The 21,509-nt window shown below is 46.5% G+C and overlaps 1 protein-coding gene across 2 annotated transcripts in view; it reads left to right on the top strand.

Moving 5' to 3' along the window:
• The window catches only part of ZBTB16 (zinc finger and BTB domain containing 16), a 179,253-nt gene that overhangs the window by 69,412 nt on the left and 88,332 nt on the right, over positions 1-21,509 (top strand). For both annotated transcript variants that reach the window (XM_011365373.2, XM_011365374.2), the window contains exon 3: positions 18,740-18,837. In XM_011365373.2, coding sequence (XP_011363675.1) covers positions 18,740-18,837 — 98 coding nt within the window. The remainder of the gene's footprint in view (positions 1-18,739; positions 18,838-21,509) is intronic.

The raw sequence follows: 21,509 nt of genomic DNA, 5'->3' as shown, positions 1-21,509 counted from the left end.
GACCTCTCAGGTCTCTGATTATCAGAAGGTTAAACTATTATGGAAACAGACACTGCATCTGTATCTTCTCTTATTTCTCGCATGCAGGGTGACCTTTGGGGTACATTGTTCAGGAGACCAACCATTATGTATCATTTGAAGTCTGTTGCTCTCATCTCTCTACCAAAGGAGAAACTAAACCTCATTGTCAGGATTAAGGTCATAGCCAACAGCCAGTTAAAGAAGCCATTGCCCCCACCCCCGCTCACACAGCTCCCCCTCTCCCCAGCTCTCCTGGCCTCTCCCAGATGCACATGTCTTGGGAAAGAAAGGGAGTGAGCAGTAAACAAGAAAGATAAAAAGGCTGCCTGTGGTACTTTCCATCTCTCAGCCTCACTGGAGAAGGAACTTGACCACATACTGATTTGGCTATACCGAAGTGACATGACGTGGATGTTCAGGTGATAATTAAGTATTTATATGACTAGACCTGAGGATTTCTGGATCATTTCACTTCCTAATCCTTCCCACCCATTTGTAGAGAGAGGCCTGGAGGTTTCCAGCAAGACAATGAGCGTGTGAATTAGATTATCTTCTGGAAGGGAGATGGAGTTGCCTGCCCACTCTATTATGCTTTATTTCATTAAGGTTGACCATGTCCTTGTCTTTGGGCAGAGAGAATAAGGATGGATTCTATGGAGAAACCAATGTAGCAGTGGCAGTGAAGAACTACGCTACCGCTGGAGTCTCCCTGTGCCCTAGTGAGTGGTGCAGAGTCGGAGAACGGTCCTGCCTGGCTGCTCTGAGCACATTCCCCTATTCTGGTGACGAGTGTACTGAGCCCCATGTTCTGCATTGGTGAGAAGTGCAGAGGGGACACTCAGGTGAGCTGGCTCATGAAGAAGGCAGTGAGCACGGAGTGGCCTTTGGGGCCTTTGGGGAGGAGCCTGTCAAGGACCATGATGAAAAGGTGCCTGAGAGTTATCGAGAGACCCACCCATCAGTCTTCCATTCCCAAGCTGGAAAGAAAAGCAGGTGGCATAGTAGGGTGGGAAATGATTCTTAGTATTGTTATGGGGTTTAACCCTGAGGTTAGCCATTTTAGAGAAAAACAGACCATGTGACTGAAGAGTCGGTAGGATTAGTATTTCCAGCTTGATAGAATTTTGTGATGGATTCAGGAGAGGATGGAAGAGCCACAGGAAGGAGGCCTGGGGTTTGAAGATGGATGTGGTATTCCCAGACAACAGTAAACCTTAGGCAGAGAGGGGGCTTTTCTGCTTCATTGCTTGGAACCTGAGTTTAAAACTTACAGTACTGTTCATCTAGCATTTAGCCCTGTATCGCCGTTGTTCTTGTCATATGTTATTAGCTTGTACTGGTTTTTAATCTTTTACACGCATACATCTTACATTCCCTATCAAGTTTTAAGGTCCTTGAAGGTACAGCCTGCAGATTTACATCTCTTTGACTCTTTCCACAGTGGCTAACACTATGCCTTGCATTTAGTAGGTAATAACTATTTGTCAACTTTGAATGTAACTGCCATTCCTTGTTCCCTTCCTCTAAGGGCGCTGCTCCTCACCTGTCCCGCCTCCCAGTTTTCTATCTCAAAAAGGGGTTGACGTCCGCATCTTCCTCCTCCAGAGGTTATTTTCTGAGGATTTATATGATGAAAATCATGGGATGCAAGTGGATACGTAAGAATGAGGGGTCATAGGAATGTGGAGACCACACTTGGGTAGACTGAGGGAGACCCTTCTCCAGCTTGTCACTTTGATTCGTGCATTTCCCATTGCTCATTGGTCAAGATGGTCCTCTGCCCTGAAGGGGAAGGGGGGCTGCTCTCCCCGGGCACCTCACGACTTCCTCTTTTCCTCCAGTTATTATTTTTATCGTACTTCCTTCCTTCCTCTCCATAGCGCCTTCATTCGCCAGCCCTGCCAGTTTGTTCAGTGTGATTGTTTCAGCTTTATTTGGATACTGGAAGCCTCATTTTACTATAATAGTTCCTCAATGATTTTCTAAATTAAACTTGTATAGTTCATCTGCTCTCCTACTTTTCAGATATTAAACAAATACTCTAAGAGGTTTCCTTTTTCCCCGTTTTTTTCTCGGAGACCAGCAGTTGCTCAGCCAGATGGCGATGGATGGGGTGTGTTGTGGGTACGTGCCCGCTCATCCACGTGTGTGCAGAAGGGGATTCTTAGGGAGGGTGCTGGTTTCCGTCCAGCATTTTCTTGCCTTGTTGGCATCCAGCTATGGGGCAAGACAGAATACCCTGGCAAGAGACCAAACAGAGTGGGTGGCAGGAAGGCCCTGTCGCCTGATATTCCTGTGGGGAATCCACTTGTCTGTGAATGGGAGCCTGTGGGGGAGGTCGGAGAGCAAGTGTCTGGCCCGTCTCCAAGGCCAGCTGTTCTTTAGTGCCACATGTCGTATAGGAAGGTTAGGCATTGAGGGCTTCTCGAGTATGTCAGACCTCTGCTCTCGAACCACCACGATCCTTATGTCTCCCTCCCTCCTCTGTCAGGAACCTGCGATGTCTCCCTCTGTGCCTGCTTTTCCCTCCTTCTAGAGTTCTGGTCTAAAGGCATCTCACGTGACTCCACAATACTCACCTCGGCTCCAGCTCTCCTGTCTCTGGACGGGCTGCTCCTTGCTCAGGAGTGATGCTGTTCTTGTGCCTGTGTCGCTCTCGTCTGAAGTGTCTTCTCTTCTCTCCCTGTTTCATCCTTAGTGTTTTCTGAGCCCAGCCTTGATCCCACCTCCTCAAGGAAGCCTCTGAGTTTTTGGCTCCCCCCTGACTCTGGCACTTGCAGTCGGGCTGACATTTGAGCATGTAAGAACTGGCTTATATGATTTTGGGTATTGTCTTCTCTCTTCAACTAGATGGTACGATTTAAGAGGCCGGGTTGTTGTCCTGTGCTTTTGTTGTATATTTAACTTTGCCAAGTAAATACCTAATTGATTCTTAATCTGTCTAAGCTCGTGAGAGAAATGGGACCTGGTTTTCCTGTTTTCCAACCACACTGAGCTGGTATGAGCTCCAGGTGACTAAGGGAAAGAAGTGACACAGCGTAGCTCCCTCACCGCATGTTCTTGTTGCCATCTGCATTCCGATCTGTGGATGATGGCCTGTTTAATAGGATGGATGATGCTGCCAGGTAGCAAACAGAAGCAGCAGCTCTTCTGAGTTTTCTGCCATGTTGGCTTGTACTCCACAGAGCCAGGCACGTATGCTAGACAACAGAAAGAGACAGATAGTTTGTTCCAATCTCTCATACCTTCTTGGGGAACTCAGGTATCTTACAGATGCATGGCAGGGATATCGTGTTGGCATTTTGTTCTGGAAGACTGACCTGACTACTGTCTTTGGAAATGTCCTCATTCTCAATACAGAATTTAGGCACTTTCCTCTGTCCCTCTCCTTCCATGGCCCCCGCCCACACGGAGCTTTCCACTCCCAGACAGCCCAGTTGTTCTGAGGAGGGTTTGGGTGGCTGCTCGATCATGCAGTGCTGAGATCAAAGTCAGCCTCTTTTGTAGGACCCGGCATAATCCAGCCCATTCTAAGACCTCTGCAAGCTTATCCTCACCCACTCTCCACCTGGCTGCTCTGGATAAACCAGGCCAATCTCCCAAAGGCTTGTTCAGCACGATTTGCTCGTTCCTAATGGCACGTCTTCTTGGCTCCTCTGACACCTCCATCACGTGGAACATTCTCCCTTATCCAAGCCTTTTCCATTTTTAACATTCCCTAACCTGGGTAGATATATAAAGCCCTTCAGAATTTACAAAGCCCCTGAAAAGACCAGCTCAATCTCACCATGTCCTTAGCCATCTCTAGCCACCCTACCCACTATTGATGTGCTCCTCTTCCGGGCATTCACACATTGGTTTTTTGTTGACATTTGGCACATCACCACATACCCCTTTCAGGATTCTTTGTTTCTTTCTCACCAGCTAAGATATATACTGGCCAGGGAATTATACCAGCTAATGTTTATTTAGTACATTATGTTCCCAATACGGTACTATCTTTTTACATGCACAATCTCATTTTTCTATCCTCTGAGATAACAATAGTATAATCCCACTTGACAGATGAGAAAACTGAGGTTTAGAGAACCCCAGCATCTTAAGACTAATAAATTGTAGACCTGGAATTTGCAATCAGGGCTTGGTGTTCTTAAACTTTTTCTTCTACTAACTCAGTTTGTATTGGTCTCTGCCACTTGAAAGCTTTATGACCTTGGGAAGGTTGTTTACTTCCTGTGCTTCAGGTTCTTCCTCAGCAAAACAGAAATAAAAATAATCCACACCTCATTGTGTTGTTCCAAGGATCAGATGAAATAATGTGTGAGAATGCACAGAAAAATGTCAGGCATATAAGTAAAGTGCTCGAGTATGTCTTATATACACTTGTTCTTCGTTCTTCTCTATTCTCAATATCATCTTAATATTATTGTTTGCATTACTATTCTCACATCTCTGGCATCATCTTAGCAGCTAAGATGATGTTATGCATGGGGCTTATGCTCAGGAAATACCTGATTAATGAATGAGAAGGCACTGGGATTGCAGAGGTGACTTGGTGACAAATCCTCGGCATGATGTTGTCTTTGTGGCAGATGCTGATTAAGAACTTGTCTTTGCCAGTGCACAGTCCACGCAGTTTCTGGCAGGGGTGGAGGTTGGGGGTGGGGCGGAAGGTAGTAAGATATCGTGCAGCGTGATGGACACTGCAATTGAGAACCTGCCTGTAGCCTAAAAACTTTTTTCCTTTCTTTCCACCCCCTTCCCCAGTAGCTCTGAGCTCTGCCAAGACTGTGCAGAAGCCTTGAAATGACAAAGTACCCTTTAGTTAATTGCACAACGGATTGCCTAGAGTTAAAAGTTCTGATTTATATGACTATAGCTCTAACTGCTCAATAACACAGGCCTGTAATCTACTTTCATTTCAAACAGAACGGTGATTTATAGGGCAGCATGCCGCTTTAGCTCAGAAATGAGGTGTTCAACATATGCTCTGTTGACATAAATTTGGAATTTATCGCTGTTGTCAAAACTGCCTGTTGGACAAAGGTGGGTATTAAGGCAATAAATGGCTCCGAATAGTTTTCTGTCACATTTCCTAACCATTGTATTTAGTCTATTTGAGGAGAAAATATATACTTAAAAGTAATCAAATGTCCAAAATCCATGCATCTTGTTTTGAATGGCGAGAAAGGAGGAGGCAGGGAGGATGGAGGGCCTCGAGGACTTGTGGAGGGCGGGGGTGGGTTGGGGGTGGTGTCGAGGAGAAAGCTTTTCATGAAGTTATGGCCCATTTTTAAAAGATTCCACTTTGCTTCCTCTCCCCCATCCCCATTAAGAGGTGGGCTTTCCTTTCTCATTTACAAAGAAGGGGAGGAAAATGAAAGCTCATTAAATAAAAATGGTAAAGGACATTTTTATGTGTGGGCTTAAAGCCAGCAATGTCAGGGAGGAGTTAGTGAGTGCGGCTGTGAGGGAGGCAGAACAGGATTTTGTTTATGGGGAAATAAAGCCACTGGCTAGTGTGGGTTTCTTTGCTGCTTCTGCGAGCTTCGGCTTGGGCTTGCTCGCAGGCTCCGAGGCTCCATGGCCGCGTTGAGTTCTCAGCTGCCTGACGAGGGTGAGGAACAGCTGTGCGCACCAGGCTCTACGCACGATGTGGAGTGGCGCCCATCCGTGTCCTGACTTATTCGTGACCTGTAGCGTGGCCAAGAAGCATGCACCCACCTGCTCACCTGGAGCATGTCTTGAGCACCCACTGATGGCCTTTGCTAGGCTTAAGAATGTAGAGAAATGAGGCAAAGCTCTGTTTTCAAGTAGTTATCCATTGAGTTGGAGAGACAGACAAGCCAGCAGATGCAGCCCCGGTGCCGTCAGTGCAGCAATAGATGCACATGATGGGCTGAAATGAACCAGCTTTGAGAGTGGAGGGACCAGGGGAGGCCCCTCGTGATATTAACTCTCTTGCCTGGCTAAATGTCTCTTTGTGGACGTTAGGTCCCTATAGAGAGAACACAGAAACAAATACACTAGTGGTAAGCTTTTAAAAAAAAAAAAAAAAAGATGTGTGACGTTACGGTCAGGTGATCACCGATGTGTGTGTCCGTTGGGTTTTCTGTGTTGTGTATTATAAGAGTGAGGCCAGAGTCCCTGTGTATCAGGGCTGCCACCTCTGTTTTTACGTGTATCAGCTCCACAGCATGAACTGGTCATGGCATCCCCTGGGGACAGGGACACCAGGTGGGCAACAGGGAAGATTTAGTAAATGCGGTCAGAGTCAAGGTTAAGAATGTCCTCCTTTTCTCCATACTCTGTTTTAAGATAGCATAGCTTGCGATGTGTCGCCGGTATGTGTCTCTGTGGGATGGAAAATCTGAGAATATCCAGAGAGGCCCCTGTGTCTTGGCCGTTGCCGGGCCCGGAGTGGCCGGTGTTTTGCGTTTCATGCACGCCTGGTCGGCAGGCTTACGAGTTAGGAGCCGGCGAAGCAGGCAAGCTGCCTGGTACTTCTCCCTGTGAAAACTAGGCCCAGCAGGGGGAGAGGATGCATATTTGTTGCTTTTATTTTATTTTTCCTTTTATCTCCATGCCTACAGGCTTGGAGCCTCTTGGTGTTGATAAATGTGTGCTCTCTCACACACACGCTCACTGTCTCCCTTTCTCTTGCCCGCCTGCGTGCCACACACACAAACACACATACGCAGTCCCAAGCACACTGGGCACGAACACCAATTGTAAGTCTCCTCTGTGTGGCTCACGGTCCCTTTGCCACCAACCCCTGTCCTTTTCACACAAAGCTCCCCGTTGGGAAAACTCATAATTTTTACACCACACAGTCTTGACTGGCCATTGCTGGAATTACTGTCTCTTTGAAGTGCTTTCTGCTGGGGCATTTACAGGCCGTTTTAATTACCTGCAGCTTGCAAGGGGCCTTGCTCCGTCCCAGCCTTTGTTTGTTTGTTCTTTGCAAGGAGTCTGTGCAGAAAGGAATACAGCGGACTTCTTATACAAAGAGAGAAAAAAGGGAAAGAAAGAAGTTTGGGAGACCCTTAACAGAGCTTCTCCCCACAGCCTGCTCCGGGACACCCTGCCCCCTTGAACAAACTCAGGAAGAGCAGCCAGCCTAGCTTTTAAGGCTGGCCTGTGCTCTCAGCTCTGTGGGTCTCTCTCCTAGGGTTTGGGATATTTTTGTTTGCAGGCGTGTTTTCATCTTAGTATTATGAGTATATTTTCACACTTCCCATCATAGACATCAGAGCTGTCAAATAAAGCTCCCCTCATTTCTGACCCAATCAGAGTCAGCTGCAGTGGAGCTGGGATCCTGCTCATATTTTTTCAACTCCATCTATTTAAGGAGTATGTGTTATTAAATTATTGAGTCTGGTCATGGGGTGGAAGGTGGGGGTGGAAATCATATGTGAAGGTATTACCCACTTTGAGCTATCTGGTGTTTTACTTTCCTGTCTTCATTTTTCATTTGATTCTCTCTAGAATGAACTAAATATAAATAGCCTTCTTTGGGGTTTCTGTTAAACACGAGTGTGGCATGTCATGTCTGCAGATGAGGATGCTAGTTTACCAAGGAGCCTTGGAAATTTATCTCTTTCTCTGGTGGCTTTTCAGCAGCAGGAATCTTCATTCATTTATTCATTTAGTCCAAAAATGTACTGAGAAATCAGAACCCTCATACATTGCCGATAGGTATATGAAATGGTGCACCTGCCTTGGAAAACAGTCTGGCCGTTCCTCAAAAGGTTAAACACAGAGTTACCATTGACCCAGTAATTTTACTTCTAGGCATATAACCAGGAGAGCATAGGTCCACAGATAAAACTTGTACACAGATGTTCAGAGCCATATTATTCATAATAGCCAAAAGGTGGAAACAGCCACATGTCTATCATCTGATGAAGATGAATTAAATGTGGCGTAGCTATACAATGGACTATTATGCCACAATAAAAAGAAATGAAATACTGATAACATGCTATGACATAGATAAACCTCGAAAACATACTCAGAGAAGCCAGACACAAAAGGCCACGTATTGTATGATTGCATTTGTATGAAATGTTCAGAATAGGCAAATCCGTAGAAAAATACAGATTAGTGGTTGCCAGAGACTGGAGGAATGAGGGATCTGGGGAGTGACTGCTAATAGGTATCTGGAAGGGTTTTTTTATGGGGGGAGTGATGAAAATGTTCTGGCATTGGATAGTGGTGATGGTTGCACAGCTCTGTGAATATACTAAAAACCACCAACTGGTGCACTTTAAAAGTGTGACTTTTATGATATGTGGATAATATCTCAATAAAGCTGTGACTTAAAAATATGTACTGAATGCCTACTCTGTACCAGGCCCCCTGAGGATACAACAGATGGTTTCTGCCTTCATGTAGCTTATGGTCTAGGAGGAAATAAAGAATACTAGTAAAAACCCAATATACACCTGTGAGTTGTGTTAAGTGCTGTAAAGGAAATCAATAAAGTACAATAATGGAGACTAGTTTTGATGTAGATCCTACTTAGATGGATTGCAGTTCAAGTGCAATCTTAGTTTCCCAGAGCCTGGCACACAGTAGATGCTTAACAGATAGAAAGTAAACAGCAGTAGGAAGGGGATGAAGCGTTGTGCCTTCCTTGATAGTGGTCCCCAACGTTTTTGGTATCGGAGACTGGTGCTCCTATGAGAATCTAATGCCCGATGATCCGAGGTGGAGCTGAGGCCATGATGCTGGCACTGGGGAGCGGCTGCAAATACAGATGAAGCTTTACTGATTCCCCCACCACTTACCTCCTGCTGTGCGGCGTGCAGTGTGCGGCCTGGTTTCTAACACGCCAAGGACTGGTGTTGGTCCACGGCCCGGGGGTTGGGGAGACCCCCGTTGTAGGAGGTTATAAAGTTCCTTGGAGACTCAGCCTGGCCTTGGACTCTGGGTGCCATCATTCGGCTTAGTGGTTCCCCTGTTTTTGCTTCTCTTTGTTTAGGGTTGGGTGATTCCCAGGTGTACTCTCTGTATCCTTTCTTGCTGCACCTTTTAGGGGGCGGCTCTGGGAGGACATTATGGGCAGAGCGGATGGTCTTTCCTCCAGTGGATGGAAATGTGAATGTGGATCCTGAGGTGGATCCTGAGGTAAGAGACTTGGAGACCTGCACCTACTTACACGAGAAAGTAAGTCAGCCCCCATATTCCTCATCCGCAAAACGGGGACAGCACTCTCTGGCCTAGCCACAGGGTGGTTGAGATGATCTTCAGGAAGCCCTTTCAAAGTCACATGTGATATATAAATGCATTAGCAGTATTATTATAAAACTTTAACTGACTGGATTTTTTTTTTTTTTTTTGCATTTTTGCTAGAAGAAAAAAGGGCCATCGAATAAACGAATATCTTCTTGGTTTTGCCTTTGTCTTTCACCAAAATGGCAACTTTCACAATGTGATTTGGTGTCTGTACAGGTTAATCTGCTCAATCTCTTATTTTGTGTTCATAACGGATGTTTAGCATCATGGCTCTATAGCTCAGAATCCTCATAGAAAAGTAATTTAATTTTCATTGTAGTAAGGCAGAAAGAATGAGGCAGTATACATTAAGAAGGCTTTCAGAAGGGTTTAATTCCGTAGGAACTTTCTTCTTAGGCCCTTAATAAGACTCAGTTATTTTCAACAGTCTCTGCGGATCCATGGCTGGTCTGTGGGATGTGAAGGTAGCATTTTGGCTTCCTGGCTAAAGTGAGAACGTGTAAAAATAAGCTTAGATAACCAAGAGACGATGTTTCCTCCTCACACCCAGGCAAAACAGGAAGATAAAGGAGGAATCTACAGCTTTTTGAAAACTGTTTTCACCAGAAGTTGGCTCTTGTGCTGGTTGAAAGCCTCTTATGGGTATGAGAGAGAGAAAAAGCAAAACTCTGTTCATCTATAACCATAGTTCATTTCCCTTATAGGGCCTGTTAGGATCTGGAATTTTGGATTTATTTTTGTTTCCCTTGGGTTGACATCATCAAGCACATTATGGTGCCCTGTTTTGGATTTGAGAAAGCTCTGAGAAGCTATACATCGCAAGGCATATTACTATTTTTCCTCTTCCATTTTCTAAAAGCACAACTTTTCTCATTTCTTTAAGAAAATGAAAAAGGAAAAAGAAAGAAAACTACAAAAGTGTGTATTGATCTCTTTCCCTCAGATCTTAACTGCCCGGGCTGTAATACCTTGCTTACATCTGCCAGGTTTTTGTGCAGTTTTGCAACATCTCCTTAATCCAGTGAGCATAAATAGAACATTTCAATCATATTTGGCTACCAGGAACTTTGCAGATAAGCACGCTAAGACCTTGTTGAAAGAGACTGTATGAGATTGTGTGCGATAAGATCATCCTAAAGCCCAGTACACAAATGAAAAACTTTTGTTCTTGGTGAAATTTGTTGATAGAGATATTTCAAATAAACGACTTAGGAGAACTCCGTATTTTAAAACAAAGGACCAGTTATGTAACAGGCAGAAGCCCAGGCCTCCTGGTGCTCAGCAGCCATGAAGATCCTTCTTTGAGCAGTTGCTGCGGGGGGATGGATCAGCATGCCCCTTTGTCATGGCTGACATCGTATTTGCACAGTCTCAGCCAGTCTTATCTGAAAGCACTGCACTTGGTACGGTTATGGCCGTGGGGAATGCCATTGTCCTGCCTCATATTTTCAAGCCTCAGGACAGCTCCCTCCACTCCTCAGTCAGCTCCAAGTTAGCCTTGATCCCAGGCCAAGTCAGGATGCGTGGCTTTCTTTCCAAGAACCTCAAGGGGGCCTTCTGTTGTAGACAGTAGGGACAATTGTTCTTGTATGTGTGTGTGTATTTTGTTTTTTTTTTTTAGGGTAGGGTGGGGCTTTTTGCCTCTACGTTTTTCTCTTCAAATTCTCTTTCATGTTTGTTTGTTCATTCATTCAGTAAAAATGCACTGAGTCCCTCCTACATTCTAGGCTCGGTGACGGAGTAGGAATGACTCTGGTATGGGTCCTTCATGAAGGAAGTTAGAGGCCCATGAGAGCCCCACAGCCTTTCTGTTTCATAAATCTGATTGGAAAGGACCTAAGAAACATCTAACTCAACCCTCGCATTGTTGCAAATGTGTAATGTGAGATCTAGAAAGGGGTGAGTGGTTTGACCAAAGTAATTGGATGGTTGCTGGCAGAGCCGGAGTGAAAACCAAGTATCCTGCCACCGGTCCAGTATTTCAGTCAGTGTGCCACTTTTAATCTAGATGATTCTTGAGAAAATGGACCTTCTTTGATATCCTCTCTCCTTCCTTTAAAAGACTCCAAAATAACCAAATGGCCACCATCTAACATAGCTCCCCTGGTCTGGTCTGGATGTCCAGCAGAGGGACACTTGCTGTGTTCCCTACCCCCATCCCCCAGCATGGGAGGTGTTAACTATCACTCTGGTTAGTTCTGGCTTGCTTTTTAAATCTGTTGTTTGATATCCTTGTCTTTTATTGGTATATTTACTTTATGGCATACATAAAGAGCTGTATTAAAAAATAAATTGTGTTGTAAAAGCATTCGGTAATGTTTATTAATATTGACTAGTCAGGGAGCAATGAACTCTATGCTAGAAGGATAATTTGTGGTAATACCAGCTAAGCATTCACAGCTTGTCAAATGACTCTAATCTCAACGTTTAAAAAAAAAAATGGGTAAAAGGATGATTTCTCGTATGCCTTGAGAAAATGAAAGTGACCCGTGCTATAGCCAAGATTGGAACTATCTCGGGCTTTTTCTTCCCAGAGGTAGCAGGCCTCCTCTCTGATTCCAGGCAGTCCTGGGGCAGGGTTTTAGTGGTCAGCTATCTCTCTGCCTTAGGGTGGTTAGCAGCAGCTTCCCCAGCAGTAGCCTTTCACGCATCTGCTCTGTCTGCCTGCCTGTGCTTAGGGGTTGGGAGGCAGAAATAGAGTCACGGTTCCTGTCCTCAAGGAGCTTATAGTTTTGAAGAATTTATAAACGCCTTAGTCCTGAATCGTGGACTCGATGTTCCAAGGAAGTACATAGGAGAATGACACTGGGTGTGACTAAGGACCCACCTGGGCTGGAATACATCATTCCTGGTAGCATTAGGAGACATTCCTTGGGGCGATACAATGTCACCCTTACAAGGTAAAGAATATTCCCTGAGTATTCCAGGTGTCCTGTGAATGACCTGCTCTGGCTTAGGTTGGAGGCCGCTAGTGGAACAGGCTCTGTTCAGAGTATTTCTTCCCCACAATGAGATGTGGAGAAAGTACAGGAGATTGAACCGCACAGGGAAACACCCCACAATCTCTCTGGAAGTAGCTTTTGCAACTAAATCCCCAGTAGCCTAATAACTTTTCATTCATCTCTTCCTTTCAAAGTTAGAGCCCAGAATGTCATTGACTATTTGGCGTTCCTCTTGTCATTTGAATTAAAGATAAATGGACCATGAAGGTTCCTTTTGGATTTAAGGGCCTGGGGGAAAAGAGTAAGCCCATTGTGAAGTAAGTACAGTCTTCCCTCTCTCTTATGTTTCTACTTGGAGAGGTAAGCGAGGCTAGGGGAAGTTTTCTTCCCACTGGGCTTATGGTTTGCTTTCAAGACTGAGAGCATTTCAAGAGGCAGAGCTTCGTGAAGAGACTGGCCTCACACTGTGCCCACGTGGGGAGACATGGCAGCAAGTCATTGCCACTTGGCCAGGTGCTGCTTAAGGGAGGAGCAGGAGGCTTCTGTGGGAGCTGGGTTCCTATGGTAAATAGAGGACCATGGAGAGTGTTGGTTCCGATGCAGGCAGCAGGCTTTTGAGCAAAGACCTTGGTTTGGATCTGATTCACAGAATCTCCTGTCTCATCCTTTTCTGTCTTGAGTACCCCTAGAAGCACGGAGTAGGTTAAGTTGATGGTCACGTGATCAGAAAGCAAACGTCCCAAGCATCAGGTTGCCTTCTGTATGTGAAGCAGCTCAGACCAAGGAGAGGGGTGAATTCGAAGGACTTTCAGGGCCGCACTGGCCTGAGCTGAATGTTGATTCAGGGGGTAGAGTCAGTTAAACTGAGAAGGAGGCAAACATTACCTTATCAAAGCTCTTATAGGATGGATTCCCCACTTTATTTTTTCTCATTCAAAGGTGGATGGTTGGGTGGTCTAGCTATGGTGTGCCTTCTCATTTGTTTTCTCCAGTGACAGATCCTCGTTCTCAGTGCTGGTCTGCCCAGCGGAGCTCATAGCTCAGACAACTTCAGCTCCCCAGGAGGAGAGCGAGGGAATGTAGCCATTGGGTTATTGGAATGGAATTTCCATCTAAACTTTCCATGCCTCCCATTGGCCTGCTCTGACTGTGTATGTCTCTGGGCAGAGAAATTTGGGAATAAATGCAACATTGGCTGTGCTGGGCCTTGAACTCTTCTCTCAGGCACATGGTACTGTTGTGCTTTTCCCTAGCATTCTTCTTGTGGTCCCCAGCTGTGTGGGACAGTGGTGGGCTGAGCTTCTCCTGCAGAGGGTAGATAGAGATGTTTCCCTTAGGGAGCAGCTGTTACGGTCAGCCGTGGCTGGAGGCCGAGAGTGGGGAGTTTGGCTTCGGTCTCTGCTTGCTGTCACTTACTCTATTGTTGTGTTCTAAGTGGACTGTGGGAGGTGAAGGCTGATTCTGAGGGATGAGATGCTTGTTTGAAGCTCAGGCTTTATGCTGCTATAAAAGAGCCATTGGCCTTCCTTATGTGGACTTCAGGAGCCATAGGACAGGGTCCAGCACTGGGTTGGAGACTGCCCATGAAGCTCTTGTACCTAGAATATTGTTAAGATGAGAAGAGGGATGGATGCCTAGACCCCACTTTAGATAGAAGAATTTCTTTGGCAGGATTGAACAGTCCCTTCTAAACTAGGTCCTGTGAAAGAGAAGAAAAATAAACATGGCTTCTGCCATTGTATCATTTACAGTATAAAGCAGATAAAATCTTTATAAATTTTTAGACTCACAGTAGCACAAAGATGATTGGGATGGGCATGTACTTGCCAGCTTGGTTTTATTTGTGAGAGTTGTGTGGTTGAAAATCAGTGAGAAGGAATGAGTCTTTCTCTCTGGTTACTTGTTAAAAGGTTCCCATTTACGTGGCCTTAATTTCTCATTATGATTCAGGTCTCTTGAGGAAATAGCTAGGAACCTGTTAGGGGTTCATTTTTTCTTTATTTTTTTGGACGTAAGCGAAAATGTGTTAAACTCGAGGTGAGTTTACCCAAAGGGCCACGTATGGTCTGTTGGTCGGGCAGTGCTGGGGGTGGGGAGAAACTTGAGCCTGCTGCCCGAAAGTGGATGGTGAAGACCTGAAGTTGATAGGGGAGCTGGATCCTCCACTGAGCACAGAATGGGGGTGCCTGGGCCCTGCTAGAACTGGGTTACTTTCAAAACAGCGTTCAGCAGTGTTGCTGCTTCTCAGAGGAGAGAGTGTGAAAACCAAGGCAGCATTCTAAAAGGTGAAAAAGTGGCCCCGCTGTTTTTCTTCCCTGATGACCTCAGATGGCCAAGAGCAGTTAGGCCTTGTGAAAAGACAGGACCAGACAAGGGAAATACAACTGTGTATGGTGAGGAGGAAGGAGGTGGACAGAATTTCCATTTTAATCAAAATGCTTTTGGTTGCCTGATATGATGATGGCAGTGGAGGTTGTGGTCTAAAGAGCGACAGATCGTTAGTTCGTACAAATGTATGCTTTTACTCCAGAAACCAGTTGGAATTCTATTTCTACATTGGCCATTCTGCAGACTGTGCCATAGAGAGTCTATTGGTCGCCAAGTCCCTTGAATGTACTCAAATTCTTCTCTGCTATTTCCTTTTCTTTTGAATTAGAATTCTCTTCCCCTGGTGTCTGAACAGTCAAGAGATGAGCAGACCAGTAGTGGGCTCCATTGAACCACCAGGCCTGTGAGGCGCTCCCTTTTCTCTTCTGAACTTTGTGCTGTGCCCTGGTGTCTGCCTGGGCAGGACCTTTGTTCTTGTACTCCTGAGGGATCACATGGACACCACACTCCTCTCTGGAACCTGTGTGGGGCACTGAGTTAGTGGGTCAGATGTAGGCCAGTTCCTTACCCCGAGGATAAGATAGGATAGGATGTGTTTCTGAAGGCTGAGAAATGCATGGCAGCAGAATCATTCCAAGGAAAGGTTGGTGATGAGTTCTGGAAGTTTTCTTTCACTGAAAGATAGACTGTAAGTGAGAAAAGGAGGAAACTCAGGTCATCTGGATTGAAGGTTTTTAAATGAATAGATTTCTGAGACTAGGCGTCAATTTTTGCTTGGACTATCCTAGCCTGACTGCCTGGGTGTCGTGGGACATCATACAAGTGGAACGCGTCTCAAAGAGAATAGTAGTGCCCCTTAGAGGAATTCCTTAGAGGCTAGGTGAAAGTATATGGGTAAGGAACCAAAACCTTAGATATCACCCACATCATTTTACAGGTGAAAAAATGGAGAGAGATTGTGATAGCATCATTTCTTCAAGGCCCTAAAAAGCATGTTAATGGCCAAATCAGGGTAAGGATCTTGGTCTTCTGGCTACCTGCCTAGCATTCTTTCCTGTACCCTGCCTCCTCTGTAGTGAGGGCAAGAGTGTGTCACCTTTCACACCACGCCAGTGCACTTGGCCAAGAAAGCCACTTCCACCAATTGCCAGGCAAATCATTCTCATTTGAAAAAAAGGCAGTGGGTTACCCAGAAAGTGTTCATCTGGGTGAAAAACTTGATGTCGAATCTGTAGGGAGAAGAGACAAGAGTCCAAGGGCAGGTTGGGGTTGTTTATCCTGGCGATGGTTGCTGAAAATCGGTCACTCCAGAGTCTTTTTGGAAAACAAATCCGAACGGCTGTTTGCCCTTCTTTTCCTCCAGACAGCCACCCCCTAAAGGATGGGTACTCTTGGGAGCTAAGGAATCCCTAGTGAAGGGAAGGATGAAAATAAATAAGACTGAAACCTATATACTGCCTTCCACCAGCCCTGACGATGAATGTGGGCAAGAGGTTCACCTGCTGAACCACTTGTAAATAGAGCTTTAGCGGCTCCCTGGACCATCTCGTAGAAATGCAAACATCTGTCATGCCTGGCAAGTGACACTAATACTCAGCTATCGTGCATGTGTGTGCACACGTGCATGCACACACACACTCATATGCCTGGGTACACACAGCAGTCCCTCCCTTATCCGTGGTTTCGCCTTCCATGGTTTCAGCTACCTGCGGGTCAACGATGGTCCGAAAATATTAAATTTTCCCAACCATTGACATCATTTGCTCCTCATATCCAACTATTGGCCATCGTCATGTCTGGAAGATCTAGGATCACCTGAAGCAGATGATCCTCCTTCTGACTTATCTTCTGAAGGTTAATAGTAGCCTGATGCTATGTCACAATACTTAAGCCATTCATCTCACTTCATCTCATCATGTAGGGATTATATCATCTCACATCATCACAAGAAGAAGGACGAGTCCAGTACTTAAATAAGATATTTCGAGAGAGAACACATTCACATAACTTATATTACACTATATTGTTATAGTAGTTCTATTAGTCTTTAGTTGTCCTATTTATTATTAGTTGTTAATCACTTACTACGCCTAATTTATAAATTAAACTTTATCATAGGTGTGTATGTATAGGAAAAAACTGTATATAGAGTTCAGTACTGTACACAGTTTCAGGTATCCACTGGAGGTCTTGGAAGGTATCCCCTCTGGATAAGGAGGGCTGCTGTGTTTAAACACATGCTCTGCCCAGAATGCTGTTAGGACATGTCCCAGTGCCCAGCATTGTGAAATATATTTAGTTAAGAATGTTCAGTTAAAATGTTCTGTACTGTTACTATTTCTCAATTGAGATGGATCAGCCGTGGCAGGGAGTAAGATAACATGGGGGTGGGGTGCACTAGAGTGTCACGGATGAGGGTGTGTGTGTGTATGTGTGTATGTGTGATTGAGAAATCATATGTTGTCTTTGGCAAGGAGGTAAAGGGAAAATGAGCAAACAAAACTGTGATTGAGAAAGAGCTCTGCAGTGGGGACTGGGCGTGGCTGCTATCAGAGGCCATGCACACTGGACGCCACATGCTGTCTTCAGGTCACTGTGGCCCAGAGACTATGGAGCTGAAGAGGCTCACCTGGGAGCCTGCATGGTTTTGACACACTGCTGGATTCTCATTACAGGATTTGGAAGGTGGTGGTGGTGGGTGGCTTAGTTTAGCTGTCATGATCTGGGGCACTGAGGCCCAGATCTGGGTGCTGTAGGCTTGAGTGTATGATACTCCCTCTCGCTACCTGCGTTTATCTGATATCAGTACCAGCAGCTCTCCAACCTTTTACTGTGGTCTTAACACATCAACATTCAGATCGCAGTAGAATGTTGGCTCTAAGGGGGCCTTGTATGCCCTCCTGCCTGCCCCTCCTCCGCCTTGGCTCCTACCCTTGGCTGCCATTGCCTGCCCTGTTCCTCAGGGCCAGGCCCCTGGGGAGGAGGTGGGCGAGGTGCAGAGGTGGGTGGAGGTGGATCCTGGATCTGGCAGAGGCATGTAAGGGCCTGAGAACAGGAGCGTGGGTGGGAGGAAAGTCTATATTCCGGGCCAGGTGGCCCACAGTCCAGCTCCAGTAGCTAAGGGCTTTGTGCACAGACCCTCTTCCCAGCACTCAGCATCCCACTAGCCCACCTGTTTCCGTGCATCTTATCAGCTTCATTGCTGGCTCCTGACCGAGCGGTGGGTTCTGGTGGGAAAGGCCCTGGGTTGAGAATGGGGTCAGAGCACTGTTACAGGCTGGGACTGTGACCAGTTGTTAGCAGAGCCTCTGATTTCCTGGGGTGATCACATGTGTCAAACCCACCTCTCAGAATTGCAGTGATAGTAAAATGAGATAACATGCATGAAAGTACTTTGGAAAGCCCAAAACGATCACTACTACCTTTTGTTTTATAGAATGTTATCTGGTTTCTTGAAGCCTTTCTTTCTGTTAGGGCTCAACCCACAGCAAGAAATAGAGAGAAGACATAAAGATGGACCTGGGATGCGGGGGAGTGTGTGTATTGGGGAGTCACTGTGGTCCTGAGAATATCTGGGTGCTCTGAGAAAGAAGCATCTTATGTCTATAAAGACATCAAGCTTATTCAGTGCCTGCTCTATACCAAGCACTGGAGTGGGAGCTGGGGATATGAGAGAGAAAAGGTATAGGTACAGCCCTCCTGAGTAGTGGTCTCTCGGAGGAGCCAGGCATATGCACAGCCACAGCACTGTGACGGCAGTGCTATATGACTGAGGTAACAGGCTCAGTGGCCTCCCTGTATGGGCTGTACTAGTTTGACCATGAGTGTTACGTCTGTCTGACTGTCCTGGTGCTCCTGCCTTCCTTTCTCTGAAATTGGATTTGATATGTGTGTGTGTGTGTGTGTGTGTGTGTGTGTGTGCGTGTGTGCGCGTGCATGTGCCAGTGAGTGAAGCGGTAGGAGGGGCCCTGTTCTTCTAGCCCCTGGACAAGACCAGGAATAGATGCTTCCTTGGCAGGGGTCCATGGGAAAAGGGAGAGCTTTAGGCTGTCTGAGGATGCAGGATATTTCTCCATCAGTGCCCATCTCCAGCTCCCATGCCCTTCATCTCCCTTCCTCCTGTTCACCTGCTGGAGGGATGATGGCCACAAAGCCTGCCTTCTGTCCAGCCAGAGCAGCAGCAAACTATCTTTTCCTTTCCCCTACAGGAAGCTGCACAGTGGGATGAAGACGTACGGGTGTGAGCTCTGCGGAAAGCGGTTCCTGGATAGTTTGCGACTGAGAATGCACTTACTGGCTCATTCAGGTAGGCGAGGATGCCCTGACTGGCTCCTATTAGCACAGGCAACCTCCTCCTGCCTGCCTTTGTCCCTAATCAGAGCACGAGTGTCCCCACTGCCAGCCGGGGTCTTGGTCCAGCTTGGGTGCTCCCTTCAGGTTCACAGAGTGGAAAGTCCACCTTCATGCTCTCCCGCGTTTCCCAGAGTATCGTCGGCGCCCAGCGCCCTGTGTGATCCACCTTCCTAAGTAGACTGCGGTTTCATTAGCAAAACAGTTGTGGAATTAGGTTCTCGCTGTCTAATGAATCTGACTATTGGGTTCACATTATACAGGAGCCTTTAATTAAATAGATATAGAAAGGTTGGAACACAAAGCTAGTTACACCGTGCTGTCTTTTGCAAGTTAATTTTATTCAATTCTAGTGGGGTTGACTAGGCAGCTGCCGGTATTTTTGCTCGTGTTCGGGCAGAGCTGCTCTGCCCCATTAGGCATGGAAAGGAGAAAAGTACCTGACATCTAGTGTACCCAGATGTTCCTGGTAAAGGGAAGGACACAGTAGATCTGATGTTGCTGTTTCTAGGCCCAGGGGTTGCCCAGCTTCAGTCATAGAGCCCCTCCCCTGATTTCCCTGCCTGGGCCTGTGCACTCACCCTCTCATTCCCTTACGTTTTAGCTGTGGTATCACAGTTTGTGGGGAGAGAAGAGAACTGTCTTCTTATTTGGTCTTGCTCTCCCCTCATATCATCAACTGCCAGTGTCTGCTGATTCTTTCCCCAGATTGCTTCCAGCATCTGCCCCTCCACCCCAAGTAGTTCAGCAGTTGTGAAATGAGCATGGCTTTGGGGTTGGGCAGAGGAAGGTTCAAATCTTGTCTGTGATATGTGTTGTCTGTGTGACCTGGGGCGGATTTGTCTTCCGAACCCGTTTCTGCATCTGTAAAGGGTGTTGCTAACTCATATCTTTTTTTTTAGTATTAGGTGACAGAATATGCGTTAAAGGCATCCATAGTTCACTCCCTGGCATACAGTCGATGTTTAATAAATGTCGATTGCTTCTGCTTCCACCTTCCTCTCTTTGCTCCAGTTCTGATGTTGTCACCCTGGGGCATGTTCCCTTCACTGTACTCCAGAGCTTCCGGTCTGGGTGGCTGTCTACAGTCTGTCTTTGCTTCATCTACTGTCTGTACAGTCATGTAAATGCCGCTTGGTTTTTGATGCTTCAGCTTGCCACTGCCTTGCTGCGGATCTCGTGTGGCTCTGCACTGCATCGAATGCTGTCTCTCCCTGGCCTTTGTGGCCCTTCGTAAAGTGCCCTAACCCTTTCTCGCTTCCTTCTTCCTTCTTCCAGGTCCAGGGATTGGGCCACACCAGGTGACTGTCTATCTTGGTGTGTCTGCTCCATCCTATGTCTGTGTGTCCCATTCCTGCTTCCCATTGAGGCTCCCCACCTGGCTTCCCTTGACCATCATCATCCTGGCTTCCTTTGACCATCATCATCCCATCCACCTGTCCCATGTTGGCCCGGCATCCTGAGTCCAGGCATTTCTCTGTTTAGCATCTGCTCGGTACTCATGTATTCCATTGGTTCTGTTTTTATAACTTGTACCTCTTATCTTCTTGCTTTCTTTCAGCTTTTTATGCTGTCTAGAGTTCATTGTGGGAATTCACGAGCTGTCTGCCAACAAAGTTGGCCACATACCCCAACTGAGTGCGGAGTGTGGGTCTGCCATTTTATTTGCTCCCTGCTCCAGGCCCCTGTGTGGTCTCTGACTCTGTGGTGTCGGACACGTGTGTAGGTAATGCACTTTGAGTTACAGCTTACTCGCCCTCTCCCTCACTCAGCCCAGTAAGCATCCTTTCCCCTTAATCCTCCCTGAGTCCAGTGTTCTAGCCAGCTTATCTACTTGTGGTTTGCTCTGTGTGCAAAATCCATTTCCTCTGCATGGAATAACCCTTCCTCAGTCTTCCTAGATCTTCAAGGTCCCTTCTAGAATGCCATTTCTTGACACTTCCCCACCTCTAGCAGGAAGTAGTCATGCCTTGCGGGTATCCATATTTCTTTATCTGAAGTATCTTTGGACTCCATCTTTCTTCTTTGTGATTATTTGTGGACTCTCCTTGTCTCTACTACTTGAGAGTCAGGGTTAGGAATTTGGATACCTGCTTCCTGACCATGTGATCTGGGGCAAGAAATGTAAGCTCTATGAGACTCTGTATCCTCGTCTGTATGATGAGTACTTCACTCTACTTCAAAGGAGTTGTGAGGCTTATATCAGACACTTAGCACTGTGCCTGACATGTGATAGACTATAAACTGCTTAGGGACAGGGTCTGTCCCCATTACGTACAGCATATCGCCTGGCACATTAGCGGATGTTGTTAAGTGAATGAGTACAGCCTGGGAGGCCTGTGGGCAACTCAGGGAAACCCTCGTCTCCCACCAGGTCTCCTCTGTGGTGGGACCTGTTCACACCGTGTCCCAGGGATTCACTGGGTGGCAGCCAGGAGCCCGGTGGCCTTTGTTGGCTGAGTGTGAGTTATCTGCTGTCTCCTCTGAGAAGCACACTTCAGCAGTGTTGGTGGAGCTGGTGGGAGCGGCAGAGAGGGGAGGACCTGCTGACACACTTTCAGGTGGGCCCAGAACCCCTACCTGAGAAAAAGTGAGAGACTGTACCACCTGCTGACCAAGATCTACTCC

Source organism: Pteropus vampyrus, unplaced genomic scaffold (genome assembly GCF_000151845.1).
Source record: "Pteropus vampyrus isolate Shadow unplaced genomic scaffold, Pvam_2.0 Scaffold110, whole genome shotgun sequence".
Classification (NCBI taxonomy): Eukaryota; Metazoa; Chordata; class Mammalia; order Chiroptera; family Pteropodidae; genus Pteropus; species Pteropus vampyrus.
Note: the sequence above shows the minus strand (reverse complement) of the source record. Positions and strands in the feature narration are given on the sequence as shown.